The sequence below is a fragment of the Cottoperca gobio genome, chromosome 10 (genome assembly GCF_900634415.1).
Source record: "Cottoperca gobio chromosome 10, fCotGob3.1, whole genome shotgun sequence".
NCBI lineage: Eukaryota > Metazoa > Chordata > Actinopteri > Perciformes > Bovichtidae > Cottoperca > Cottoperca gobio.
In genome coordinates this window covers 11445942-11467374 of record NC_041364.1, presented here as the reverse complement: position 1 = coordinate 11467374, position 21433 = coordinate 11445942, and the positions used below count along the sequence as shown (strand labels likewise).

Genomic DNA, 21433 nt, shown 5'->3' with positions numbered 1-21433 from the left:
TGAGTTTGACATCGCTGACAGATTCCCAATTTATGATAATTCCAATTCATTCCCCCCTGCAGCCCATGACCCAGAAATCATTCCAGGTCAACTATCTTTAATGACTTTTCAAACTGTTCTATTCTGCTCAAAGTAGCAGCAGGACTCATGAACCACCAGAGAGGATCAAAAACCTGCGAGACACTTTGCAGGCTTCATGTCCATCTTTCCATCAGCCTCTCCAAGAAGGCACTTTAGGGAAGTGTTTGCATGTTAAATGATCTGAGTTCGGACCAGGCAGATGTCTGCTCTCATTTGTCAGAACAGATATTCAATTTATTTGTGAGTGTTTTCTTCCCACAGAGCCTCGTACTTTTCACAGAGGGGCAATTTCAATTTGAAAGTGTTTAACAGAGACAAGTGGACAAGTAACTTCATTTACATATTGTGGTAATGTGGCCGTTATACTGTAATTATGTAGCAGTAACTGTTGTTCTGAGACCCAGAGGTGTGTTAGTACACTGTCACTTGACTGTTGAGTTGTCATGGGAACATCGATGTTAGTTAAACTCATTTATTCATCAGCTTTAAAGTAAACAGCGTTGACTGACTGGAGCTCGCATACTTCTAGGTCAGGTTCTGAGTGTTTGTAGGTAAATGTGTCCGTACTGATACTAAGTATACACAGTTGAGAAAAGTGTAATGAAGAAAAGACATCAGTAATCATGTTGAGTATTTATAGATTTATAGTATTTCAAATTAACATGCCAAAGACGAATATGTATAAATATACAAGATCGACCTTTTGATGGGAGAATGAATAAATATTTTACTTCAAGTAGATTAAGGAAAGTGTGTGTCAGTGTGTATATTGAATGCATGCTCACTATCCACATAACGCTGCGGGCGTTCTGGTGCTCTGACTTTGAATAGGTGAGTGAAGTTAATGTTTTCAGGTTATGAATTTTATACGACCAACAATTCTATTTTCATCATTTGAACAAATTGCAAACACACACACACACACACACACACACACACACACACACACACACACACACACAATTTGAAATCTCTGAAGAGACACACACTTCCAAATATGACTTTCAGCTGTGACTTTAGCTCGATCATCTGGGTCATCTGCTTTGAGAAAAGACTTTATAGAGGGATTTGCCATATGTGACCATATAATAAACAGACATATGCACCTCCTGCAAATCTGTGAGTTGTGCATCAGTAAGTTAAATAAGGAAGCAAAGATCATTCCTTTTGATGGGTTTCTTTCTGTGAATATGACTCTTTTTATTTTATTGGAGCCAGTTTGGCATTTTACAGTCCATCCCCATTGTTAAAATCCACAAGGACCTACAGTATTTCATAAAAGGGTTGGGTAATGTGTCAGACGGTTCCACTGTGAAACCATTAACCAGAACGACACATAGCTACATAAAACCAGCTTTTACAGTTTTACATAGCCTGGTTTGTTCTTCTTTGGATATGCAAAGCAACTGAACTGATTTGCTGATGACAAAGCCATTTTCCACTATGTTGAATATGGACTGGTTGTCTTCTCTTATACAAAACACAAACTTATCATCTCTTTTCCTCTTCTTCTTTTTTCTATTTCTGGCCTCAGGATGAGAAGAACCAAGTGTTGATGACCAACGCCTGGCTGCAGCTGGTGAGTCAAAGTTTTAGGAGGGCACGTTATCATCAATTTAATGTGCTTTAATTATATTTCTGATTTTATAACAGAATTATCTTCTCAAGACACTGTGACTGTGTTTCTCAAATTACAAGCGCCACTACATTAAGTGCTTGTTGATGATATTGAATTTTAACCGTGCACGTCCAGAGGTACAATTTTATTTCCTGGATTCATTCTTTGTACTTGCAACAGTCTACAATCAATATTTATAATTTAATATTTACTGTATATGCAGGTAGTATTAGTACGTTCATCCAAGTACATCTTAAACTATCTGCAATTATTTTCAGAGCTCACAGTTTCACTCCAGTATTAAACGTCATCCTTTGTACAGGAACTCTGCTACCAATTGTTGCTGAACGTGTGTGTTTTTAGGTGTGTGTGTGTGTGTATGTGTGAGTGTGTGTGTGTGTGTGTGTGAGAGAGAGAGAGAGACGGTAGTTTTCTCTATGCTCATGTTCAATGCTGGCATCAGCATACTCAAGAAAACATCACCTCAGGCAGATTTTCAAGCAGAAAGTGAGACGTGCGGAGGAGGTGGAAGAGGGGGTGCAGCATATTTAAGTGGCAGTCAACTTGATAGGTAATGGACTTAATGCCATCAGGCAAAAAAAATCCACAGACAGTTTCATAGCCTCGAGCCAAATGAGTCTGTGCAACAGTTTCAAGTAGGACATGGTTTGCTTAATGCTCGCTGTGCGCACAGCAGAAATCTCGACGTGATGCTTTGGGATGAAGGAGTAGCCCAAAAGGAATAACAACTTTTCAAGAAGCAGAGAGAAGAACCATCTCTAGCTTGTTATCAAATAGTGTTGCCATTTTGTAGGTTAATAATGTGGCTAGTTGGCTGTAAATGGTGATAGACTGTTACATGTGTTAAGCCATCAGGTATGCCTGCATACCTGATGGTATTGGTATTGGTATTAAAAATTCTTGAATCAATATTTTAAAAGTTTTAAAAATGCAAAGATTGGAAGTAGGATTTTATGAATTTCCTTTTCTGACATTTGTAATTTATAATGTCAAAATAATATAATATTTTGATAATTTACTATAGGACTGTATTAACGTCACACAGATCATGAATCACTCAAACTATGTTTGTTGTTTGCAGATGCACTGTCTGCTAACTAGCTAACGACATGGGGAAATATGTAATGTTACAATAAAAAATATAAACATTTGGGCAAAATTGTCCCTATCCCAAAGTAATTGATGTTTTCTTGAGTTTCATTCAGGGATGGCATTAAAAAGTCTTTAAAAGGCTTACATTTCACTTGCTTTAAGATGGCTTAGAAACATGCTTACAAGAACAACCTGTTTCAAAATCAAAACGGTAATACTCTGCTCTGTCTCTGTCTCAGTACTGGACAGATGTCTACCTGAGCTGGAATCCAGAAAACTACCCCGGTGTCCAAAACCTGCGATTCCCTTCAGACCAGATCTGGACCCCTGACATCCTCCTTTACAACAGGTCAGAGCTGCTTTCTCCTGCTCATCACCACCTTCCTTAAAGCAGCAACATTTTTATAATAACAATGTATCAAATGACAATGTGAAGGGTTGCTCGTAGTGAACCTAGAAAGAATGATCACCTGAATCTGCAGCTCCCCTCGGCTTTACAGAGCTTCATAGTGAGTTTCAGCTCTTTGTTTAGCTGTCCAGCAGCCACTTCACTGTTTAGCTTCCATTCATTTCAGTGAAAAACCTTAGCCATATCATCTTAAAAGGTTAAATGCCTCCAGGTAATAAATACAATAAAATAAGTTATGGCAGGTTTACCTTCTTTAAATGTTCTTTTTTTCTTCTTTTAATATCCTTGTTGTCAAATACCAGATACACACACCTGTCAGAGAAAGCATGTTTTCCTACTTTTCTTGGAAAACATGCTTTTTTTGGAGAGTGTGTTGGAGTGATTGCAATATCAGTTTAATCCTTCTGATGCACCAAAATGTTATTAAATTCTGTCTTTAATCTCTCCACAAACCAAAGCAGTATCAGGGTTACTTTAAGCCAATGTGATACACAACCACACCCAATCAAACACAAAACCCAATGCCACATGTAACAGGAGGAGATGAGTCGTTTTAACAACTTAAACAGAAATTCTACTGCATTCAATTACTGTAACTTCCCCCAAAACTTGCTCAAATAGTTTCATCAAGAGAAGACAATGGCTTTATTGTAATTTATTGAAGTTGAAGTAACATGTTGAAAGTGATTTCACACTCCTCCCAGCATCTACCATTGACAGAATATCAACTGTCTCAATTGAAACTTTCGATCAGTCTTCTTATGATGCGGTGTTGTGACAAAGGTCTCCTTGATGATTTGATTTGGACTTGCTTATTAACAATAAAGATACCAATGTCAAGAAATGAATGCTGATGAAGAGCGATTGAAGTCAAAATGCTGCAGGTCATTTTGTATTGCATTAAAACAAAAATAGTGTTGTTTTTTTTATAGATGTTTTTTAAGGAGACATACGGGCTGAGGGGCAAAGTCCCTATTTAATGAGATTGAGCGAGCTCATTGTATTTTTTGATTCAGGTCAGGCTGTATCCAGTGTTCTTCATGCTTCTCAAGTCAATTAGAAAAAGTAGGCCAGTTGTTTTCATCCAAAACAACTAATTGCATTGCGTTTGCATGCTTCAGTGTGAGATGGATAATCGGGTCTGAGACTGAGGGTTGACAAAATAGGTAAAGATGGATTCAAACACAAAGAGGGAGACAATGACACAGACACAATGTGTAGGGAGGCTTGTAAAACAGAAGATGTGATAGCTTTGAACAAATAAGGTGCAATTAAGAGAGACAGACAGCTTTGCAGTTGCACTTCGATGATGTTACTGAGTGGATGGAGAGAAGAGGTTGCCCATATTTCCTCCCAATACAAACACACACACACACACACACACAGACACACACACACACACACACACACACACACACACACACACACACACACACACTACACACACACACACACACACACACACACACACACACACACACATCTCTCACAGAGAATAGGAGGATAAAACAAAGGTTTGGGGGTATTAACCCAAATTTTAAAAGCTCAGCTTTCAGACCTGCCAGGATTACCCATCCTAATCCCCCTGCTCTCTCTGCCTTTACCCTCTGCCTCCTCTCCTCCCTCTCTACCTCCATCATCCTTCCCATCTTACCATCTAGGCCTATCTTCTCATCTCATTCTATTTGTGTCTCCCTCCGTCTCTCTTTCATAACTCACTGTCTCACTATAATTCACTCTATTCAATCAACTTTTTCTCTCCATATTTTTTATCGTTCCCCAGCCTTCACCGACTCCTCTTTATAAATCATTCCAGCTTCCTCATTCTACCCTGCCTGTCAGGTGTCAGCATGTTACTCTTCCCTTCTCCTCACAATCTACCTGTTGCTAGCAGCTCAACTGCCTACTCGCCGATGTTGGCAACCCACCTGACCCTTCTTGAGACACGACTCCATCTTGTTTACTATGCTATGTTGTTGGACTCCTTTGCCGTGTCATCCCCATTCATACCTACAGCCTACAACCAATGTGTTAATGATTGTTTACAAATGCACAGAGGTCTTCATAGATCAAGTCTCTTTAAAAAAAGAAAAAGAAGGCATTTTAGTCGACTGAGGGGTCAGCTAAGGATTACTCGACTCATCAACTTTCAGAGGGCAGCACTACGTGTTAGCATACTAACATTTAGCTATTTAGCACTAAGCTAAAAGTACAGATGACGCTGATGGAAATGTCAATAGATTTAGCAGATATTTGGTCACAAACCAAAGTAAAACTTTGATCTGATGATGGCGCCAGCTGAGTTAGAGCATCACCAAAGTGCAGACCAATATTTCCATCCTTACAAAGTCAACACATCCTAGCAAACAGTTTACAGATTTCAATATCCGTGTTTACTCTGTATATATAATCTGCTCAGCCTCAGTTTCCTGTTAGCTATGCAAATTAGTTGTTAGAAATGTCCGCCTCAGTTTGGGCAGTGCTGACGTTGCTGCTTTTCAGCCTAAGACTATTGCTTATCTCATTGAAGTCAGAATAGATGAACGGTAAAGTGAAGCTGAAGGGGAAGATTCAGTTTACAGCCCAGCCGGAAGGTTTACGCGCCCCCTGAGGAGAGATGAAATTTACAGTTTTCAGCAATATTATGGATCAATGCTTAGGAAGACACAGAAACTCATGCCAACCTAACTAATTACACCAAACTCCTCTAAGCTCTCATGTCACCAACACACAGTAAATATCTGTGTGCACACAAACAGATGTGCACACTCTTCACCAGACCATCACAATTACAGACACATGCACGCTGTCACACAATTACAGACAGTAATGGCACAACACACGTCATTACACCGTGGGCCATCAGTGCGCAGCCAATAACACGCTAATCTTACTGTGTTGAATAGCATATGCTTTCGGGCTTATAAGCGTGCTGCTCAGTTGAGAGTTCCCCATAAATCCATTTATTTATTGTTATTTATTGCTGTTTTAATATGAAGTTAATGATGTTTAGGAGTGCCGAGGTCAGATGCCATCTCAATATGTAATGCGTTCAAAGAAAAAAAGAGTGACATAAGAACTCTCGGAATACAACTCAGATATTGTCTGTGATGAGTCACTGGCTCTTTTATTGCTTTTCATATTTTAGATCAATGCGCTCACACTGACTCACAATGATGTTTCACGCGTGGATAATCTTCACTGCGAGTCATGGATTTACCATCCCGGCCATACCCATGCATACTGCCTGGGGGAAATATTTAGTTATTTGCCATATTTGCTAAACTTCCATTCAGATCAAAGAGTTAAAATGACCCTACATCCATTCAGCATGGCTCAGACTAATAAATAATGCTTAAACAATCTTTTCAAGTTTTTTTCTCTTACGCATGCCCATGAAAACTGAACCTTCTGCTTAGCAATTGAAGAAATGAGTGTATTTGATATGGAGAAATTGAATATTTTAATATTGGGAAGGTTATGACAAAAGGACAAATGCATGTAGCCTCCACTGACACAGAGATGCATGTTTACAAAGGAGCTCTTCCACTTCACGGATGAGAACCAACCGTATATTTTATGTTGGCTCGTCTGCCGTGTGTGTGTCAGACGAGCACAAATTGTGATTGTGTTTGTATAAAGAATATCCAGATCTAAAACGGCTATGTAAGCCATTGACCTCCTCTCTCATTAGAGGGAAAAGTCAATGGTCTCACTTGACTGGGGATCGATGAGGCACATGAAGGACATCCAACTCAGGTAAACCACAGACGGAATCCTAATTCTGCTAGCAGCGACGGTAGATGTACAACACAGACTGAGCATTGCGACAGGCCATGAAGAGGAAAGTGGAACTAATCGAATAAATGGATAGTCGGGGGGGGATTTCTTTCTTTTTTTTTAGATGGTGCAATGAATGGACAGATTTGATGACTTTTCTGTGATCACGTAAATGAAATAAATACACTGGAAAGAAAACCCAGAATATGTACTGTCTTAAGGTGCATGTTTTTAACGTGCATTTTGATTTGGAATAAGGTTTATAAAGACCCCATGAGGAAGACGTGACAGTAAAAACATTTTTCTGTGAATTTGTAAATGAGGTCAAACCTGAATTTTGTGACTCTGAGACTCCTAGTTAGTGAGCTGATGACATCAGGCTTAGCAAGAGCCTGCACTATTTGAATGTGTGTACAAAGATGTACTAAAGTGCAGATTAATGGTTATAAGTGTCAGTAGTGTCCTATGGAAATTATTGTTACTTGACAAGGTGAGCGTCCAGGAGCCCAAAGAGACAATAGATTCTGATGACGTCTAAAAGACTTACTGAAATTATACAATGAAACAATAATGAAGCTCTAATGATACACAATCATTTGTATGTCTAATCAGCAATAATCATGCTCAGTTTTGATCAATAATGTAACAATTCCTTTTTGTTTTGTTTTCACACAAACAAAGAAAAAACAAGTGTTTACTCTTACAACAACTATGTCCCATCATTATCCCAACATGATGAACCCAAGCCTTCTGTTCCCTCTTGAAGATGACAAAGGAGATGTTTAGAAGTACTACATTCATCATGGGTGATGTACTGTAAGGAACTGTGCTCTGCCTCTAGTTAACCACAGAGCCTCATGGCTGTCAAACAGAAAGTCCAGCCCCTGAGGCTGTTTAGGTGAAGGTTATGTTCCTGGGATATGACATAATGTACATGGTTGGATACATCTTTGCCTAATGCATCCTGAGTAGGTGCTGACTGTGTGAAGCGTTCAACTGTGCATGGCTAAAAATCTTCAGGGAAGGGCTTAGCTTTATCCTACGGAGCATTACACATTCTTTAGCTCTCTTTTATTCTTGACTTTCTGATTTGAAAAGTTTAGAAAATAAAATGTTGCAAAGAAATTACGTCAAGGAAAAAGCAACCTGATGCGAGGCATCAACTAAACAAAAGTAAAATCCTGACTTTAGATCAGTGCATTCTACATATGTTTAACATACGTGATCATTTATTCCACACTTGCTCTCTTTCTCTCAGAATAACTCTTGACTTTGTAGCGTCCTTCTTTTTGTCATTGGTGTGTGTGTTCCTGTGTGGGGACAGCAGTGTTGAGTGAGTGAGAAGAAAGCTTTAGTGACTCATGTCCCATGGTGCTGGAACCTGTCACTGCCACCATTGTCATTGTCGGTCAGTCTCTGTTTCCAACTTGCCCCACTCTCACATGTCCACAGTGTGTGTGTGTGTGTGTGTGTGTGTGTGTGTGTGTGTGTGTGTGTGTGTGTGTGTGTGTGTGTGTGTGTGTGTGTGTGTGTGTGTGTGTGTGTGTGTGCATCAGCAGTTTGACTGACTAGCTGCGGCCCATCCAGTCTAGGATGTGATCGGGAGTCATTGTAGCGTCGGTCTGGCCTCAGTACAGACGGAGAAGAAGTACAGCTGCCTGACTCGGGCAGACTCGGGGCTTGTCAACATTACATCCATGATTTCTACATGTTTTGATAGTTTGTTTTGATTAAATCCAAAGTGGCAGAAACGAGAAAACGACTCGTACCCTCGCCTCGTTCTCACCGCTAGCGGGAGGCTACTCCGCCGGCAGTATGGCGCAGCGCTCCATGAGCCGCTGTTACTCCCGGTGCTGGGATATTCAGAATACACTTTAATACTCTAAAACGTAGAATACAACAAATGTGACAAACTACTATAACTTAAATATAAACAGGTTAACTTACGCTAGTTGTTTTTAATAACTGATGCTTTTGATGATTGATGAGTTTAGATTGTGTTGACCCAGTAGTAGAGGTGAAATACTGCCCCTCTATTTATTTAGAGCAGGTGGCTCAGAAATACACATTGAACCTTCAAATATCATGTATTGTTGTATATCTCTTCTTTTCCGCACATACAAAACGTGTACAGTATGTACTCTCCAATACACACACACACAGTCCAGGACCTGCTCTTCTCTGATGTATGTAAGCGCTGCTTTGCAGGAAAGCGCACACCTTCAGATTAAGTAAGGCCAAAGCTTGAATAATTCATCGCATAGCTCCGCCTTTGGCCTTCCCCAGCACCCAGAGCCACAGCTGATAGCAAAATACACACAGAAGAGAAATAAATTAGCACACTTAACCCCCTGGGAAAAGGTAAATAACTCAATCTTAAGCAAAGGAAGTGACAAATAAAATGGGTCCTTCTACAAATTCTGGTAAGATGCACACCGCGTTCTTTTGTCAGGGCTGAATGAGGCTCCAGGATGTTCAGACACACTGGCGTTATCTCTCTCGCTGGGGATTGCATTGTGTGTGTTGATTTGTGTGTGCATGTATAAGTGTATTGTGTGTGTCTTGTATGCTGTATATGTATGTAGAGTTCAGTGTGTGGGTTTGAGTTCTAAATCGGTGTGGATTGTAAAGTGAAAAGGACTGTCAGCTCTACAATGGGCTTTTGTATTTTGTATGGCCTACGATGACAAACGAAGGACTTTACTCATAGGTGTGTGTGTGTGAGTGTGTGTATGTGTGTTTGGGGCATTTCAGGTGATGAATAGAACTCTACACTACTTTACACTAATATTTCTTCTTTTTTTTCGACTGTTGAAAACTGACTTCAGGCCTTAAAGAAAGGGATTGTGTCTTTTTAGTCCCCATTTGTCTTTTTTATTTATGCAGTGCTGTGTGTGTTGGCACTTTTATATACTATAGATGTATTTTACCAACATGTGTAGTGCCTAAAGTTGTCTGTTTAAATATTAACACACATAAAACAACAATATGAACGTAACAATAATATGAACGGGTGAATAGATATTCATACATATTCATGTGATATTCACAATAACCAAAAGGATTCTTTCCCCAAGCTTACTCAAAACGATCTAATCTTTGAACAATTATAAGTAAACTTCAGTAGTTTTTTTCTTTTAGTATTTTTTTCGAATATGTTTAAACACTGTTCTAAATCGAAAGCTGGGTTTTACCTGATGCATTAGCTCCGATTTTCTGAATTATCTTGTTCTCTAAATGTTGCATGATGTTGTATATGACAAATGAGCAGAATAAAAATCAGTAAACTGTCTTTTAAATTAAACAGCTGAGAGAAAATATAAAACCCACTGTCTGGCGGACGAAAATAGATAAAGACAAACTGGTTATGCAACTGTAAATGGGGGCATGTAAATCCAGATGACTAAAACATTCAATTAAAAACATTAGTTTTTCTGTTACGAGTTAAAAGGATAATCCAAAACAAATATAGCACAATGACTAACTGTATTCCCTATATTTAGTTTTAATAGTCTTTCTGAATAATCTGAATACACATCTTTAATTCTCTTCAGCATGTTTTAATAAAAAGTAACAATGAAGAGGAGGAGAGGAGACACTTCCTTCCAGCTAGTTTCTAGAGTGGAGAATCAATTTATGTGAACAGGATTTATTGCCCTAAACTGTACAAGCAAACAAAACAGAAGACACTGCCTAAGTTCAGACTTTGCCTCTGGCACTTTATTTAAGAGTTCACATTCTCACGACTCCAGAGGAGCTACTCTTTAATACTTAATTAGAGTTCAACTGGAGTGCCAGAGCTGAAGGGGATCTAAGGTTAGGTGTGTAGGCGTGTGAGTATCTGTACCCAAAGGTAGTGTTTGCTACTCACAAGACTTTCAGACTATACAGATTCTACTCTGTTCAATAGTTTCATTGACTTTTGGTCCTGTTTGATAATCTGGCGAGTGAAGCAAAAATCATTCTCAAACTTCAAATATTTGAAACTTTACTTACACAAAACCATCGTCCATGGCTGCCCTTATATCTTCCCAGCAGGTTGTGAGTTGCAGAGCCTTGAAGGAGGCACTGATTCTGTTCCTGTTACTACATATTTGGCATGGAAGTGAATATTTCCTTTCACTGCACCCTGGATTTCACCTGAGTTCTAATTGTGTGCGCATGTGGGGTGACGGACTGGAGCAGCAGGCTTGTTGCTCCACAGATGGACTGTTACATACCACTTCACTGCTCGCCGATGTGGCAGGTTAGGCTGGAGGTGCTAGAGAACAGAAATGGAGCTAAAAGAGAGCAATGGTTGGACTTACATTCATTAGGTAGCCAGAAATACAACTCCAAAAGTGTTACTCTTCTTCATATGGATGTTGTATCTCTCTAACTAAATGCTTTTCTTATTCCTTAATTTGTTTTAAACCAAATGTGCAAACTCTTTCATTTCATTATGAGTCTTCGTCTCTCTACAATAGTTAAAATTGACAACACCCATTTCAAAGTAATTGCCAGCTTGTGGTACCCGAGAATGATGTCACAACAATTAAAAAGGCTATAAAGAGAGTTCAGCAAGATGGAGTTTAAGCTCACAACAATATGATACAACATTTTGAAGGTGCACACACGCATCACTCTCTCTTAATCTCTCCCCAGTGCGGACGAGCGGTTTGATGCCACCTTCCACACCAACGTACTAGTGAATGCGTCGGGTTACTGCCAGTACATCCCCCCTGGCATCTTGAAGAGCACCTGCTACATTGACGTGCGTTGGTTCCCCTTCGACGTGCAAAAGTGTGACTTGAAGTTTGGCTCTTGGACGCACAACGGCTGGCTGCTGGACCTCCAGATGCTGGATGTGGACACATCCACCTACATACCCAACGGGGAGTGGGACCTTGTGGGTAAGAGAGATGCGCTGTGGGTAAGAGAGCTGTACCATCTATCCTGATGACTGTACTTGAATCCAGTGCAGTTGTGTAAAAGTGTATTTCTTAACATAAAACAGATTTTTCTAGTTGTCTCCTAAGATTTCTCCATCTGAGTCCTGAGATGAAAACAAACTTTGAAAACATTTCTTTAAGGGGGTATAAAAATGCGGCTGCTGTATTCAGTCTATGCAATAAAAAGTGGGAAAATCCCCCCTTATACACGGGGAACAGGCTGTGCCAACTTCCTGTGTCCAAAGTCTTATTTAAACAATTTCACTAAATTATTCTATTTGGATGGTTGTTGCTGAATTAACTGGAAAGGGGATAATTTGTTGGAAGACCTCCCAAGCGGGGTGTTTCCAGCTGGGACAGGGTAGCAGCAGATCTCGGTGCCTGTGCCCCCGGGGTGATGGTTAGCTGGAAATGGGTGTCAGACAGCACCAGATGGCATGCAATAGGAATGTTGGCAGGTGTGTAGCCAGGCCATATGTGAGAGCAGCACACCACATCCCCAGAGTTGGAATTCAAGGTGAAATAGTTCAACCAGCAAAAACCTAATCTAAACTGATTCAGCTTCTTTCTTTCTTTCTTACAAGATAAATGCAGAGCAAAGTTCCAGACCTGGACTCAATGGTGCATCCCATGAAATATTTCGACTCATCTTTTCTCCTATTTGGTTTTCTGGTTTACACACATTATAGAAGCTGTTTAAATCTTGAATCACTTTATTAGTCCTCAAAAATCTACCTGACCTTTGTGTGTTGTGCTCCTGTCTTAGGTGTGCCAGCCAAGCGCAATGAGCTGTACTATGAGTGCTGTAAGGAGCCCTACCCTGATGTGACATTCACGGTCACCATGCGCCGCAGGACACTATATTATGGACTCAACTTGCTTATCCCATGTGTGCTGATCTCTGGCTTGGCCCTGCTGGTCTTCCTGCTACCTGCAGACTCTGGAGAAAAGATTTCTCTGGGTGAGAGGGTCCTAAACACACATATTATTCACATGAAGTGACTTTACCTTGCAAAACCTTTTGAAAAATGTGTTATTGATCTACGGAAGGAAGATAGAAACTGTGTACAGTTTTTTAAGTACAGGGCAATTAGAAAGAGTGATATACAGTCACAACTGCACACCAATACATAAACATAATAAAGCACACTCGCATATATCTTCATGAATCTTATAGCAAGCCATGATTACATGCATGTCAAATCACCTTGGAATAATGTCAAAATGAGAGGCTTGCCCCTTAATCTGTTTTGGTATTCTATCAGTGCCAGTGAGTTTTGATAAATAGCCGTCTGTGAATGAGCAGTCACTTGTTACAAAGTCAAAGTGTTTGAGGGATTTCTGAAGCTGAAACCTACCTAAACACTTGAGAGGAGTCAGCAGCTGATAAACGGTTGTAGTCATGAGAACATTATAAATGACATACATAAGTAATTACAAGAATAATTTCATACACCAGTGATCCCGATCACATCATTATGGATATGCTCATGTTCTCTCTCTCTCTCTCCCTCCCTCCCTCCCTCCCTTTATGTGTATCTCTCAATCTCTGTCTCAAGGCATCACTGTGCTCCTTTCGCTAACTGTCTTCATGCTTCTGGTAGCAGAGATCATGCCGGCCACGTCCGACTCTGTTCCTCTCATCGGTGGGTTATATTTATGTGTGTATGTGTCTACATGTAACATGCTTAAGCGTGCATGAATGTAGGATTGCCAGGAGGAAATGACACCTCTGGCACCCTTAATTAAGAAGGTCTCCAGATATTAATATCTCACCATAACTATCCCTGATGTGTGTTTACCTCTTAGTGAAAAGCAACGCTAAAAAGAAGAGAAAGGCTCCTTACAGTCAAAATATGTGACTGTAATATTGATTCAGTACATTATATACAAACGTGTATTAGTTATTGAGTATTTTAAATGTAGACAATTGCCTGACCTCTATATATAGTGTCAATGATCTGATGAACAAATCACAAACACACATCTTGTTGTCTGGCTGGGCTTTGGAGCAGCCTGAGGGCGTCTATACATCATTCACAGCGCCCCTGGATGGTGCGTGGAGTAAATTGGGTGGCCAGAACTAAAGCTGTCAGCACCGTTCATAGGCTATGGAATATCTGATTCTCCAATCGGGAGGCGAGAAGGGAAGGTGGATAGAAGAAGAAGTAATGGATGGAGAGAGGGGAAGAGATGAGTAACGCCTGGGGCTGAAGAAAGGCCTCAAGAGATGGATATATTTTTGTCTTGTATGTGTGCGTGCGAGAGAGAGTGTGTTTGCATGCTTTGAATAATAACTGCAGTCCTGTATGTAATGTATCATAAAAATATATTGTACATATCAACTATACATTATGTGAGTGTATTGATGTGAGTAGTGTTCGGTCATGCTGAACATGGTCACCACTACATCAATGCAATGATAACTGCCTTCGCTGAGAAAAGCTTGATAAATGCTTCATCAATAGAAGTGATGTGCTTTTTCATTTCCTCAGCCTCAACACAAGGCCAAGTGGGACACTTTTAGCAGACTTGTTAAAATGAGTCATGCCCCTTTACAACACAGTGGCCGAATGTGGATGTGAGCTATTGTAGTTGAATATATAAAGCAAGGTTGCCAGTATTAGGCCATATGTTATCATCAGTCTTTAATAACCTGATAAGCATAGTGTGTTCATTTCATTTTTGTTAATTTAGTTAGTCCTGTCGTATCAGTTTAAAGACCATTTGATTCATTTTAATTCTGTTCATGATTCATTTTTAATTTGGTGAGTAATATAACATAATCAACAATCTCAAGTCTCAGTTATTTTTAAATGAATGTACATCATATCTGTAGGTAGTCTTTTTCTGCGTCTTCTTCCATAAAACAAAAAGTAATTACCGACCATAAAGCAATCAGTCACAGCGCGTGTCCTTCCACTTTTCATAAACACATCCTTTAATGAAGGGTTCGGGAACCTATGGCTCTTTCGATAACGCGATATGGCTCGCAGACAATTTTGAGCTGACATTTTTTAACATGATTAACAAGTAATAAATAATTATACTGTGTCATTTTGAAGTAAAACATTTAGCAGCGGACTTGTTTTTAGTTAGTTCTCCCCTCTCTTTCCTCCGCTCTGTTTCTGGCTGTAGGTGTGTTCACACGTGTGTGCGTAGGGGGCGGAGCCCCGCCCTTTGCGAAACCGAGCAGAGGAGAAACTGCAGAAAGCAAGCAGTAGACCGTCAAACTCAATCACAGAGAGGGCCAACATATTATATATGTGTATATATATATATATACACATATTGGATAAAGTGCAAAAAGATATGGAACATATTTAAGTCAACTGCAAACGGATTGCTGAGCAGTTCAATTTAAATTTCTGAGCTACAAAGTCGGCAAATGTCTTTTCCCGTGGTTGTGCCATGCATTGATTTAATTACCAAAACCAGCAGGGCCAGTTATGACAGACATATGATATTTTCTCGTGGGCCGGATATAATTGCCTTGAGTTTGACACCTGTGCAGTAAACACTGAAACGTGCACATAAATGAGATGTAAATTAAGCGTTTAGTTTATTTAATAAAAGAGCACCTGTTCAATGCCAACAGTGATACTGCTATTAGTACTCGGAGACGTGTTATTCTTAAAAAACGCACGCATAAAGTTGCATTCAAATGTATTAAATATATGGCTCTCAAGGAAATACATAAAACAATATTTGGCTTTCATGGCTCTCCCAGCCAAAAAGGTTCCCGACCCCTGCTTTAATGCTATGTTCTGGCTCTTATATCGTCCGTCTTCTCTCTCCCCACTTCTGTGTTTTATTATCTTCTGCTTCAATTCTTGTTTGATCCGTTCCTCTTTCTTAAGCACCCTTCTCGTTTTCCTTCCGCCTTTCTGGGTGGAGCATCATTGGCAGCTGAAAACTTTAAAGCGCATGCCATATAACCACAACATCCCCGGTTTGATTCCAGTCGTGGGACATTTGTTGCATGTCCTACCTCTCTCTCTCTCTCTCTCCAGCCCCATGTATACCCTGTCATTTATCAATAAAGGCACAAATGTCTTTCCAAAAACCCAAGACCTCACAAGGTCACACAAAGTTTGACTTTGCTGGCACTGCAGTAGCTGAAGTCATGTTTAGCTGTTAGCTCTACTTTATTCAGAGTCACTTATGAACAAGAGCAGGGAGGGTAGGCCCTAAGGGGTGTGTGTGTGTGTGTGTGTGTGTGTGTGTGTGTGTGTGTGTGTGTGTGTGTGTGTGTGTGTTCCCCTCCTCTCTTCCTGTCCCTCCTGCTGGTGAAAACATTCCTCCAGAACCAGCACTAAGCTCTCTCTCTCGCCTTTATTTTTTTGGGTTTGTTTACCCCTATTCTCTTTTCTCCGTTTCAGTGCAAGTGTGCATCTTTTCCCCTTGGCAATATAACTTCTTGCACAAATTGATCAGACTTGCTTTCCTTTGATGTTGCAGTGTGAAATCAACCTATTTTTGGAAATATTTCAAGCTTAATGTTTTACCTGTTAATACATGTTCATTAAATGTGACCATGGGGTAGTTCAAGGGAGGGGGGCATGACCTTATCTGTATCTCGTGGCAGGATTTAAAGTCTGTTGACGTTGATGTTTTTTGTGTACTCGGCAGCCCAGTACTTTGCCAGCACCATGATGATAGTGGGGATGTCTGTGGTGGTGACAGTTATAGTCCTGCAGTTTCATCATCATGACCCTCGGGGAGGCAAGATGCCCAAGTGGGTGAGTTACTGAAACTGATCTAAACAGATAATCATGTCTACTGCCATTGATAACATTTAGCACAAATTCTTATGTTTGTATGAGTGTGTTATCGCATGTCTGTGTGTGCGCCACTGACCCTCCCTCTCGCCTTTCAGGTTCGGGTGGTTCTGCTTCACTGGTGTGCCTGGTTTCTCCGTATGAAACAACCCGGCGATGAGCGCAAACGGTCTGGTTACAAGCAAAGTCAATCCTCCCAGCACCACTCCAGCACCAGCTCCATAGAGATGGGCACTTTACCAAGCATCAATATGCCCCTCTCACAGACATCCTGCCCCACAGGCACCTCCAACGGTTCCATGAGTCTCTACTTTGGCAATTACCACCCCATAGAGAGCCCACACTGCCCGACTTCTAGCGACTCCGGGGTAGCACTAGGGGGGCGTGCCCATGGCTCCCTCAGTGATGAAGCTGACCCATCTGGAGGAGTTGGTATTGGTGTCGGAGGCCTTGGGATGGGAGTTGGACCTGGGATGGGAGTCTGCATCCCCCCACCAGAGATCCAGCGCATCTTGGAGGAGGTGTCGTACATTGCCCAGCGGTTCCGGGACCAGGACAAGGCTGAGGTCATCTGCAGCGAGTGGAAGTTTGCAGCGGCGGTGGTGGACCGGCTGTGCCTGGTCGCCTTCTCTCTCTTCTCCATCATTTGCACCTTCACCATCCTCATGGCAGCACCCAACTTCATAGAGGCTGTTTCCAAGGACTTCACATAGCTGGTTGCAGCAGCAGTAGAGAGAGAAGGAAGACAGCAACAGATCAGGGTCAAGAAGTGATTCAGAGAGAAAGTGGATGGGGGGAAGGATACAATGAAGGGTGCTGTACATGTTCCCCAACCTACAGCCAGGGTACCTCATTTGAAAGGAACTGGGCCACGCAGTGTTTTATGATAATAAAAAAAATTAACTCAAGAAATGGAATCTTGCATTTCTGCCAAGCTGCTGAGTCATGTAGTCAATTTAACCAATCAGGAAACAAAATATTCACAATTGATGAATCAGTAATTACAAAGATGGATCATAATATTACATTAGCACTTTCTAAATGTAAGAATATAATCATAAGTTCATTGTCCCACTCTGTGTTGATGTCAGAGACAAAGTGTTCATGTCTAGAAGAAGAACATGGGTTGGGCATGCAGGTTGGGAAGTAGAGGACGGCACTGTATAGAATTTCTTTTTTACGTTGAGTACGATTTCAATAAGGGGAAGATAATGTGGCAGCTAATTGTCTTTAGCCTGAAAACAGTGTAAATATCATTGTTTCTGCAAACTTAATTTACTGTACAATGACTCATACAACACCCTCACTGCCTCTTCTCTAGTTCTTGTCAATCATCTCAACATATAGCTCATACACCTACTGCTCACCTTCTGAACTCTTAATAACAAAATCAGGCTTTTTCTGATGAAGTACCATCCCTGTAATGATATTAGGTTAGTTATTAAAACGAGATGTTTCACTGTGAAATGTATTGTTTTTGCTTTCACTTTGACATCAGAAATCAACTTGACTGCTGTGACACAAGTGTAAATGCATTTTCTTTATTCATCAGAGTAGGAATGCTTATTTAGGATCACTTTTCACTTTGTCTTGCCTGTTTACTTTTAGCCAAAAATAATCTGTAACATAAGAACGGTTTGGAACAATGTTGTAATGAAACATCCAGTATATAGTATCAAAAGGCACCGTGTCGACTAGTATGTACTGGTGTTGACCAGTAACACAAACGGCACAGGTGTCTTTCTAAAATACATTCAAATAGTGTATGTTGTATGTACCTTGTTGGACTTCACTGTACATAAGTAGTCACTGAGAGATGAAGAGTGACGTGACTCTTGAACCTCTGACACCACAGACAATGGCTAGAGGCTCACAGCAAGAAGAAAACTTCACAACCTCCTCTGCCACCATATCACAGGAGAATATTCTGTAGATTCAAAAAAGGCCCAAGTGTCAGTAAGTCTTGTCCGTGTTTTGTAGAGGGAGCCGAGTGAGACTGCTTCACACAACAAAGTTGTTAACGTGTTTAGTGTCACCTCTTTGTCGTAGCTACAGTTATTGGTGTCTTTATCTCTTTCTCTGTCATACCAAGTGTGAGTTTTTTGCTCTCTATAATAATAAAAGTATATTTATTCTCTGTATAACAGGCTTTGGATGGATCTTTGGGGACATAATGTGGAGGGAGGGTAAAGCTTGGTTGGTTTGTTGATAGTCATCTGGACGATTCGACACAGAAAGTAGACCATGCCTTATGCGTCACTGTGTTGAATAAATTCATTCATAGCATTATCCCAAACACAAACAATAGCTGAAACCTCTTCTTAGATTCCTGCAGGGTTAAAAAATCAACCGCATACTTTTGCTTAACTTACGAGGAAAAACACCAGCTAATACTTTCAAGTCTGCAAACTCCATCCACAAGTTTTAAGTTCAATCAGAGTGCATGTCGCTTTATTGCGAGCTGCCAAATTGAAAGAGAACAGATCGGCCAGATGGCTGAAGTGCAAAATGAATCGGGATAATGCAAAAGAAAATTAAAGCGAGTCATTTGAAACAGTTGCAATTATGGCATAAGAATGCCATAATTAAAGAGCCACAAACACAATGTCACCATCAGCGTCATCACTGATTATTAAGACTAATGAGACATTAAAGTGCCTGGTGTTTGTGTCACAGAGGGCTCTAAATCTCCAGCGTTCATAACTGTGATACATTCATTATGACATCATGTTAATGGGACAGGATGTGCTTATTTTAATAGGAGGGCAAAAAAATGTCATAAATTCAAAGTCAACCCTTTTGGACAGGTCAAACTGTCAAAGTGCCAGACAATATAATGTGAAGAATTCCCTTTATTTCAGTAAAGCTCTAGTTTTCTTAGATAATGGTACAAATTGTCTATGATCTAAAGAATGGAAAGAAAACATTTATTGTGAGAGGAAATCAAGGGAAGATCTGAGTTTAAGTATGCCAAAAAAGCACGCAAGACGAAGAATGTGGGGCATGTTTTTCCTTCTGTGGTCTAGGAAATATGCCCTGATTTCTTTTTTTGTGTGGCCAACAAAGGCTGCCTCTCAACTTCCAACTGTTTGATGTTCTATGGATGAACTCCAATCAAGAAAGAATCCACATTTGAGGTGCAATGGTTACTGCGTTTATTCCTTCAAGAGATATAAAGTTTTATTTTAGTAAGTATGCAGACTCAATGCAATATGTCCATCTTCTGAACTCAACATTTTAATTAAAACTACTAAAAAACAAATGACAAAATGAAACCTTAGTTTCTGCTTGCTCAGGGTTCGCGTAACAAAAAGGCAGGAAAATATCTGCGATAGAAAAAACGAAATAAACACTTTAGTTAAGTCTGAAATATACCATCACAGTAGTCAGTGGTCCTGTGTGTTATGTCTGTGTTTGTCTGTGTTATATATAGGGACACTAAAGGGCTGAATTATTCCTCCTGCACTGTGTCAGTATTCTAATCATTTATTAAAGGGGCATGGGAATTAAAAATGAGTGAAACAGTCCATGACAGAGGCAGATGAAAGTCCAGCAGCAGAGAGATATCCAGCACTTTGAACAAACTTTCCAAACAGAGATTTTGTAGATTATTTAGAAATTGATTGATCAAACACTAAAATGATGAGACATTGGTACAAAGTTATACCAGTTGTGATTTTGACTGATCGTACTGTGTCTTAACAATGGCATCATTAAACATCATCATGTTGGAGAAGACACTTCAATGGTCTGAGGATGAGAAGTCAAAGAGGAAAGGAATAAACTGGTAAAACATTTCCACAGCAAATAGCAAAGAACCAAAACCAAATGCGATGTGATGATTCTCAGTTGAATAGTGTAAAATAAATTATTTTGGAACATTAGTTGTGTGTGGTGTAAATGGTCTGTTTGAATGAAAACAGAGAGAGGCAGAGATTGGATTTAAAGATAGCAACCAGTCAGTGGGCCACACATAAAGAATGTTACACAACTGAAGATAAACAGAGAATCCTACTGCAAGGCTAGATTATAAATTAAGGATAGAAATGGCAAACTTGTGATAAAGAGTGAGGGGGGGGGGGGGGGTTATCTGGCATCTGTAAACTCTCAAGGCATCTTGCTTGGAAGTCAAGCAGCCTCTTTGTATACTGTGTTAAAGGTTAATCCCTCTCTTCTGTTTTCTTCTGCATACTTTAGCTAAACTGCTTGTGTGTGTGTGTGTGTGTGTGTGTGTGTGTGTGTGTGTGTGTGTGTGTGTGTGTGTGTGTGTGTGTGTGTGTGTGTGTGTGTGTGTGTGTGTGCTTTGATAAAAAGCAAACAATTCCAGATTGCGTTTTGGATGTAAACACATGTACTACATTGATTTTGGACGACACATCTGGGCAAATCTGAGCATAACAGTGTTTGTCATAAAGGAAAAGTCATACATTCTTAATCTGTTTTGACCTTGTAAATATTCAAGAACTTTGGGGAATACAAAGCGTGCAGTCACTCACCACCTTGTACACAGTTTAATTAGAAATCTGTTTGTTCTTATTTTCCTCTGAGACACGGGAGAATTTCATCAGGGATCAGAGCACAACAGCGGCGAGAAGGTGGAGGCTCCGTGAACACGGCACTAAAACACAATGCACACATTCAGATACACACCACATGAACCAAACATGATCTTTATTCTGTTGTGATTACTATTAAAACTCCAATCTGTTCATCTATAATT

At 40.2% G+C, this 21433-nt stretch overlaps 1 protein-coding gene across 1 annotated transcript in view; it reads left to right on the top strand.

Moving 5' to 3' along the window:
- Window positions 1-18851, top strand: part of LOC115014604 (neuronal acetylcholine receptor subunit alpha-7-like) — a 34056-nt gene extending 15205 nt beyond the window's left edge. The window contains exons 3-9 of the mRNA XM_029441597.1: window positions 1616-1660; window positions 3052-3161; window positions 11646-11893; window positions 12699-12893; window positions 13492-13578; window positions 16565-16674; window positions 16812-18851. Of these exons, the coding sequence (XP_029297457.1) occupies window positions 1616-1660; window positions 3052-3161; window positions 11646-11893; window positions 12699-12893; window positions 13492-13578; window positions 16565-16674; window positions 16812-17426 (1410 nt within the window). The 3' untranslated portion in view covers window positions 17427-18851. The remainder of the gene's footprint in view (window positions 1-1615; window positions 1661-3051; window positions 3162-11645; window positions 11894-12698; window positions 12894-13491; window positions 13579-16564; window positions 16675-16811) is intronic.
- The last annotated feature ends 2582 nt before the right edge of the window (window positions 18852-21433 follow it).